This window comes from Chrysochloris asiatica, unplaced genomic scaffold, assembly GCF_000296735.1.
Source record: "Chrysochloris asiatica unplaced genomic scaffold, ChrAsi1.0 scaffold00306, whole genome shotgun sequence".
In the NCBI taxonomy this organism is placed as follows: Eukaryota; Metazoa; Chordata; class Mammalia; order Afrosoricida; family Chrysochloridae; genus Chrysochloris; species Chrysochloris asiatica.
This window is the reverse complement of record NW_006408824.1, coordinates 48,903-57,900: the sequence shown is the minus strand read 5'-3', so window position 1 is coordinate 57,900 and position 8,998 is coordinate 48,903. Positions and strand designations below refer to the sequence as shown.

General features: G+C 45.8%; 1 protein-coding gene across 1 annotated transcript; it reads left to right on the top strand.

The window, feature by feature from the left end:
* Positions 1–1,638: 1,638 nt before the first annotated feature.
* Positions 1,639–6,417, top strand: ZNF74 (zinc finger protein 74). Its single transcript, XM_006874943.1, has 3 exons — positions 1,639–1,762; positions 2,566–2,661; positions 4,862–6,417. The coding sequence occupies exons 1-3, from the start codon at positions 1,729–1,731 to the stop codon at positions 6,415–6,417; spliced, it is 1,686 nt and encodes a 561-aa protein (XP_006875005.1). The 5' UTR covers positions 1,639–1,728.
* Positions 6,418–8,998: the final 2,581 nt, after the last annotated feature.

Here is an 8,998-nt window from a genome sequence, read left to right as displayed (position 1 = left end):
AATCTATACCTGGGCCAAGAGACAGTTGTTCGAACAGAACATGGGACACTGAATGGTTTAAAATTAAGAAAGTTGTGTGACAAGATTGTATTCTTTCACCATATTATTCAACTTGTATGCTGAGCAAATAATTCAAGAAGTATATAAAGAAAAACGTGGCATCAGGATTGGAGGAAGACTCATTAACAACCTGCGATGTGCAGATGTTACAACCTTGCTTGCTGAAAGTGAAGAGGGTTTAAAACATTTACTGATGAAAATCAAAGAGCACAGCCTTCAGTATGGATTACATCTCAATGTCAAGAAAACAAAAATCCTCACCACTGGACAAATAATATTCTTATCAATGGAGAAAAGATTGCAGTTGTCAAGGACTTCATTCTTCTTGGATCAACTATCAACACTCACGGAAGCAGCAGTCAAGAAATCAAATGATGTATTGCATTAGGCAAATCTGCTGCACAAGACATTTTTAAGGTGTTGAAGAGCAAAGATGAGCACTAAGGTGTACCTGACGCAAACCATGGTATTTTTAGTAACCTCATATGCATGCGAAAGCTGGACAGTAAATAAGGAAGACCATAGAAGAATTGATGCATTTGAGTTATGGTGTTGGAGGAGAATATTGAAAGTGCCATGGGTTGCCAAAAGAACAAACAGATCCATGTTGGAAGAAGTGCAGTCAGAGTGCTCCTTGGAGGCCAGGATGGCCAAACTTCTCTCTTATACTTTGGACATATTGTTAGGAGGGACCAGTACAGAAGGATATCATGTTTGGTAGGGTGGAGGGTCAGAGAGAAAGAGGAAGACTCCCAATGAGATGGATTGGCCAGGTGACAGCATCGATGGACTCAAGCATGGTAACAATAGTGAGGGTGGCCCAGGATCGGGCAGTGTTTTGTTCTGCTGTGCATAGGGTCACTATGAGTTGGTACCAACTCGATGGCACCTAACAACAACATCTTAGTCGTTTTCATTGCTTCCACAGTTATTGTCAGTCCACATTAGGGAAGAGCTTTCTTTCCCCCCACCTATGTGTTCACCTTTTATTTATATCAGTGCGCCTCACACATTCATTCATTGGATTATTATTAATACTGTTGCATTTTGTTTTAAGGGTCACCAATTGCCAGTCATCTGACCCAGGCGATATTTGTGAGTCAGAGATTTGTTACAGACAGCAAGCAGAACTCAACCTTCCATGCATATTTACACTCAGGATATTGCAACGAAATGGTGATGGGAGGAGGTCACCAACTTAAACCCTTTTATCTTAAACCCCAAACAGCCAAAACGCATTTCCATTGAGTTGTTTGCTACTTCAGGCAACCCTAGACAATAGAGTAGAATTGCTTCATAGGGTTTATCAGGCTGTACTGGAGCAGACAGCTTCATCTTTCTATCTCAGAGCAGCTAGTGGATTTGAACTACTCAAACCTTGTTGTGAGAAGCCTGGTGCTTAACCCACTGCACTATTGGGGCTCCTTTCCTATCACAAGGCTGTAAGCAAACATGTCAATTACGCCTGTTTGCCTTCTCGATTCCTAGAACTACCTTCTTGTCATACAAGGACCATACCCAAGGTTATGTAAAGGGACTGGCCCTGGATGAATGAACCCATGCATATTGTTTCAGGAATCTGTTACATTCAAGGATGTGGCTGTGGACTTCACCCAGGAGGAGTGGGGCTATCTTGATTCCCCCCAGAGAGCCTTATACCGGGATGTCATGATGGAGAACTACCGAAACCTTCTTGCCCTTGGTAAGAAAGCACTAGGCACTCTCCCGCAGGGTAGATGTTACTAAGTGTCTCCTCAGTGCCACCCTGGGCTGGGCCCTAGGCAATTTGGGAGGCATAGGCTCTTGTGGCCAATGGGACCCACTTGGGTCAAAAATCCCTTGGGAGGAGGTGCTGTGAGAATGCTAAGGCTGCAATCAGGCTTGGAGAGTCAGGAGCATGGAGGAAGTTGGCCTACTGGGTAGAGGGGTGAACTGAAGGACAGGGGGGATTTGTACCCCAGCTCCCCAGGTGATGTCAGGGTGGCTTTAGGAGATGGGGATCCTTGGCGCCTGCACATCAGACTGCTGTGTGCCATGGACATCCCGACCATGGTGGATCCCAGAAGCCACTGCCTATTGCTCCCAAGGAATGAGGCCATTGAGGCAGCCACTGTGTCAGTCCATCGCATTGAGGGTCTTCCTCTTTCTTGCTGACCCTCTGATTTACCAAGCCTGATGTCCTTCTCCAGGGAATACTTCCTCTTAATAACATGTCCAAAATAAGGCAGATGAAGTCTCGCCATCCTCACTCTCTAAAGTGCATAGTATATGTTACTGAGTGTCTTTTTGAGCTTGCCCCATGCTGGGCACCATGAGATGTGATAGGCATGAGCTCTCATGGTTCTGTAGATCCACGTGGGCCAGAACCTCCTCAGGGCAGCACAACAGCAGACTCCGCCCAGAGGACCCTCCTGCAGTGTCTTCTCATTCCACAGTGTGGCGGCTCAGGGCAGGGGCCTGCAGAGCAGCTGCTCACCAAGCCGCCGGCTTTCTCCCCATGAGTAGGGCCTCCAGTCTGCAAGCCAGATATGATCTCCCACCTGGAGCAAGGTGAGGCCCCATGGCAAGTGTATCCACGAGTCTACACAGCTGCCTGTCCAGGTGAGTCTTGAGTCCCAGGGGAGCCCCTGACAGGCTCTCACCACCTCCCTGCCACCTCGCAACCCATCTCCTATACAGTCCCTCAGCCTGGGCTCCACGGGGACTTTCTCAGTCCTCTCCTAGACCCATCCCTTCTTCTTTCTCTTCCCTTGACACACATATCGAGCACCACATGTGTGTTGGGAATGTAGCAGTGAACAAAATGGACACAAATGCCTGTCTTCTAATGGCTGGAGATGGAGAGAACACGTAAACAAAACCCAAACCCAAAGGCACTGCTATTAAGTTGAGTCTGACTCACAGTGACACTATAAAACACAGAACGGCCCCAATGGGTTTGCAGGCTGTACATCTTAACAGAAGCAGACTGCCTCATCTTTCTCTCTTGGTGGATTTTATTTAGCAGCCCAATGCTTAAGTAATTACATCACCAGGTCTCATGTATATCCATATTTAGCAAGTATGGCTTCTTAGAAGTACAAAGAAAAATAAAGCAGAACAGGGATGGGGAGTGTGCAACTGGTGTTTTAAACCTAGTGGTCAGGTACTGATCCCTGAAAATGGGTTAGCTGAGTTGTACACGTGCCTAGCTAACCCAAGTCTGCGAGGGCCACATGGTTAGGCTCTGAGTATAAGACTGCCATGGCCTCAGGTTTTCCTCTCTAACATTTAATTGTTTTAGAGAAATTTTTTCTGGATAAATGCATAATAATAAGTGAATTAATTCTTTTCAGGTTAACTTAGTGAAAAGTGAATACTGAGCATATTAAATACCAGTTGCCATCAAGTCAGCTTCAATTCACAGCACCCCCATATGTGTCATAGTAGAACTGCACTCCATAGTGTTTTCAGTGATTGAATATTTAGAAGTCAGATAGCCAGGCTTTTCTTGTACCTCTAGATGGACTCAAACCTCCAACCTTGTCGTTAGTAACTGAACATTCACCAATTGCACTCATTTTTATATAGCAATTAAGCTTTGCGCTGCTAACTGCAAGGTCAGTGGTTCAACCCATCAGCTGCCCTGAGGGAGAAAGATGAGACTGTCTGCTCCTGTAGGGATTTATAGTCTCAGAAACTGTATGTAGTACTACTCTGTCCTCTAGGGACACTGTGTCAGAATACTGGGTGGCATTGGTTTAGTTTCATTTGGTTTATAAAGCCTGACAAATACAACTCATCATAGACATGCTAGATTGTCTTTATTAAAAAATAATAATAACAAAAATTCTGACATCTTCTCATTAAGGAGGAAGTTAACTCTGATAACAAAATTCACAGGGAAGTAGGGCTCAAATCTCCTTGATCTCACATATCAGAGGTAGCTCCAAGGCCTCCAAGAAAGATGGTCTTGGGATATAAAACATAAGGGGCATTTTATTGTAAAAATCTAATAACATATACTAGTTCAGCATTTTCGTGTATAGAGTTGAGTAACATCGATGACATCAGTCATGTGAGCCATATCACTAACCATTGCCAAATTCCCATCACCATGAACAGAAAGATTCCTAAACAGTTCCTTTTCCACCCTTCCTTCTGTCTTCAGTAACCACTAGTCAGCTTTGTTCTCTATACATTTGCTTTTTCTAGGTATTTCCTTGGAGTGAGACCATACACTGTTTGTCTTTTGGTGGCTGACATCCTTTACTCAGCGTGATATCTTCCAGGCTCACCCACGTCATAGCACGTACCAGCACTTCACTTCCCTGTGTGACTCAGTTAGTCTACTACATGTTGTCTCTAACTAAGAGATGGAGTGGGGGAATTCTGTGCCTTTTGGCACCAAGGAACTTACACTTTTTTTCTTTGGGCTCTGGTGTGTGTCCATTGCCTGGCATGGTTTTATACACAGTGTCAATCCACTGATGTTTCTGTGATGAATCTTGTCTCGATTGTCCAGCCCCACCAGTTTTCCTTTGCCACTTCTTTTTCAGACTTCATTGATCCTAACTTTGCACTTCCAATGGCCCCTTCCCTAGGACCTACTTTCCCCCCCCTGGCCTGCTGTAATAGATGCTTGTAGGGTTTCTGCCTTCACCTCTTCAAGCTCTTCCACTCTTGTTTTCAGGGCCTGCAATTGTGTTCCTCAAAAGTCCCAGGATTGAATAATAAAAGTGGCCATCATAGCAGTGAGATGAAAAATCCCAGGGCCACTTTCCCTTCTGATCACAAACACCACATTTCCCATTTCTTACAGAGTTGGAGACCGCACCTGCTAGGAGCAAGGAGTGCTCATATGAGGAAGATCCTGCCCAGGATTCAACAGTGGGAAGGCTTCTGGGTACCAGACCTTATAGCTCCATTTGGGGCGATACATGGGACTGGGAAGAGCAGGCAAGTGTTCTGCCTAGATGCAAGGACATGCTCTGGAAGCCAGCACCTTCCAACCATGAGGACTTGTCCACAGAGCAGGGAGATTCTGCATTCAGGTCCGTCTTCTTGACCCAACAAAGTGTCCCCGCAGAGGCTGGCTCTCGTAACAGACAAAGGGAGAGCTTCCAGTCCCTTGAGAGCATCACCCAGCACCAAAGGACCTGTGCAGGGAGTAATGCCTTCCAGCCAACTGTCTCCAGAAAACACACCTGGACAGATGAGCCTCGAGGAACGGACCCCAGAGTGGATGTATTTGCTTGTGGTGAGTGTGGGAAAACATTCAGGCAGAGTGCCTCACTAGCCCTGCACCATCGCTGGCACACCCGAGAGAAGGCTTACAAATGCCAGGAGTGTGGCAAAGCCTTCCCCTGGAGTGCCAACCTCATTGAGCACCGGCGCGTCCACAGTGGTGAGAAACCTTTTTTCTGTGGTGCCTGTGGCAAGGCCTTCAGCTGCCACTCATCCCTCAATGTCCACCAGCGAATCCACACAGGTGAGCGTCCCTACAAGTGCACCCAGTGCACCAAAGCCTTCAGCTGCAGCTCGCTGCTCCACATGCACCTGCGAGTGCACACAGGCGAGAAACCCTACCAGTGTGCTGAGTGCGGCAAAGCCTTCAACCAGAGGACTCACTTGACACGCCATCTCCGCATCCACAGCGGTGAGAAGCCCTATACGTGCATTGCCTGTGGGAAAGCCTTCACATGCCACTCATCCCTCACAGTGCACCAGACAATCCACAGCGGTGAGAAGCCCTTCAAATGCAGTGAGTGTGACAAGGCCTTCAACAGCCGCTCCCGTCTCACCCTGCACCAGCGGATCCACACCGGGGAGAAGCCCTTCAAGTGCAATTCTTGTGGAAAAGGCTTCAGCTGCCAGTCGTACCTGCTCGTGCACCAGCGGACCCACAGCGGTGAGAAGCCCTTCAAGTGCAACGCGTGTGGTAAGGCCTTCAGCTCCCATTCCTATCTGATTGTGCACCAGCGGGTCCACACTGGAGAAAAACCGTTCGACTGCAGCCAATGCTGGAAAGCCTTCAGCTGTCACTCATCCCTGATTGTGCACCAGCGGGTTCACACTGGTGAGAGACCATACAAGTGTACTGAGTGTGGCAAAGCCTTCAGCCAGAACCACTGCCTCATCAAACACCAGAAGATCCACTCTGGGGAGAAGGTGTTGAAGTGTAAAGAGTGCGGTAAAATGTTCAGCTGGAGCTCCCACCTCATTGAACACCAGAAACTGCATAGCCCAGAGAAGCCATTTGCTGCTCAGTTCAACAAGCACCTGTTGGGAACATACTGCATGCCGGGCAGCTTGCTCAGCATGAGGGGTACAGAATTTGGTGATGTGGGGGCAGTTGATGCAATTTTCAGTGGCTGAGCTGCTGTGCTGGTGCAGCCTTCAGCCATAGGATGTTCATCTTGAGGGGCAAACCTGCAAACTGATGGGGCTTCTCTCCGCAGACACTGTCCTTGCGTTTCCATCAAGTGCATCAACATCCTTATTCCAGGTGAATTCAGGTGTATCTCCAGGTGTGGGAGACTGTCCTTATCCCCTATTCAGAGCATCCATATGTGGTGAACCCTCTGTAGTTAGAGGCAATTCCCTCCTCAAGAAGGAAGATGGGTTCCCAGGAGGAGAGAGTAGAAGGCCACTTAGGGCTGACTGTCACCCTGCTTTCTTGATGGACAGGAAATGATTAACGAGAGGACTCCGTTTTTTCCAGCCGTCAAAAGAAGACTAGTTAACTGTTATGTGTCCTGACATCAGGACTGTCCTCTGTAAATGATTAGTTTGGGAATAAAAAAGAAAAAGCCGATTATAGCACTTGTCTGAACAGTTACTTTCTTCACTCTAACAAGTGGGTAGTATTAGGTTCCAGGAGGAGAGACTATCTTGGACAGATTTTGGGGAAACAGTTTATTTCCTGAACTTATTGGTATGATGCTGTAGGATCAACACTAGACTGCTGGATGCAAGGTCAGTGCTTCACACCCAACAGCCACTCATTGGAAATCCTACACAGGGTCGCTATGAGTCAGAACCAACTTAGCAGCACATAGTAACAACCTCATGTAAGGAGCTCTGCTGCTGAGGCATTCATTAGTGTCAGCACTGTCAGGCAGGTGGCTATTAGAGAACAACCTAGCCTCAGAATAGCCAGGTCCTGAAATACCTACAACACACTTCTCACCCTCATTGCTGTTAGGTGCTGTCCAGTCAGTGCTAACTCATAGTAACCCTAATACAGCAAAACGAAACTTTGCTCAGTCCTGCGCCATTCTAGCAATCATTGCCGTGTTTGAACTCATTGTTAACAGCCACTGTGCCAATTCATTTTGTTGGGGATCCTCCTCTTTTTAACTGACCCTTTACTTTACCAAGCATGATGTGCTTCTCCAGGGTCTGGTCTCTCTTGATGTTGTTGTTAGGTGCCATCGAGTCAGTACTAAATCATAGTGACCCTTTGCACAACAGAACGAAACACTGCCTATTTCTTGATCAACCTCACAATTGTTGCCATGCTTGAGCCCATTGATGCTGCCACTTTGATAATCCATTTCGTTGAGGGTCTTCCTCTTTTCCTCTGACCCTTCCTTCACCTTATCAAATATGATATCCTTCTCTATCGACTGGTTCCTTCTGACAGTATATCTGATGTATGAGATATGAAGTTTGGCCATTCTGACCTCTAAAGAGCACAGAGCTCTGGCTGCACTTCTTCCAACACAGATCTGTTGATTCTTTTGGCAGTCCATGGTAGTTTCAATATTCTCCTCCAACACCATAATTCAAATGCATCAATTCTTCTATGGTCTTTCTTATTCACTGTCCAGCTTTTGCATGCACATGAGGTTATTGAAAATACCATGGTTTGGGTCAGGTGCACCTTAGTCCTCAAGCTGACATTTTTACTCTTCAACACTTTAAAAAGGTCTTGTGCAGCAGATTTGCCTAATACAGTACGTCATTTGATTTCTTGACTACTGCTTCCATGAGTGTTGATGGTTGATCCAAGAAGAATGAAGTCCTTGACAACTTCAATCTTTTCTCCATTGATAAGAATGTTGTTTATTGGTCTAGTGGTGAGGATTTTTGTTTTCTTTACAGTGAGATGTAATCCATACCGAAGTCTGTGGTCTTTGATCTTCATCAGTAAGTATTTTAAATCCTCTTCACTTAACAGCAAGCAAGGTTGTATCATCTGCATATCGCAGGTTGTTAATGAGTCTTCCTCCAATCCTGATGCCACATTTTCCTTCATATAACCCAACTTCTCGGATTATTTGCTCAGCATACAAGTTGAATAAGTATGGTGAAAGAATCCAGCCCTGTTGCACACTTTTCTTAATTTTAAAATATTCAGTGTTCCCATGTTCTGTTCGAACAACTGCCTCTTGGTCCATGTACAGATTCCTCATGAGCACAAGGAACTGTTCCGGAATACTCATACTTTGCAATGTTGTCCATAGCTTGTTATGATCCACACAATCGAAAGACTTTGCGTAGTCAATAAAGCACAGGTAAATATCTTTCTGATAGTCTCTGCTTTCAACCAAGATCCATTGGACATCAGCAATGATATCCCTCATTCCACATCCTCTTCTGAATCCAGCTTGAACCTCTGGAAGTTCTCTGTCAATGCATTCTTGTAGCCATTTCTGTATTACCTTTAGCCAAACTTTACTTGCATGGGATATCAATGATATTTTCTGATGATTTCTGCATTCCATTGGGTCACGTCTCTGGAATGGGCACAAATACGGATCTCTTCCAATCACTTGACCAGATAGTTGTCTTCCAAATTTCTTGGCAAAGATGAGTGAATGCCTCCAGGGCCGCCTCACTTTCTTGTAATCATTTCAATTTTTATTCCATCAATTCCTGATGCCTTATTCTTTGCCAATTCCTTCATTGCACTTTGGACTTCTTCCTTTAGTATCATTGGCTTTTGAAATGA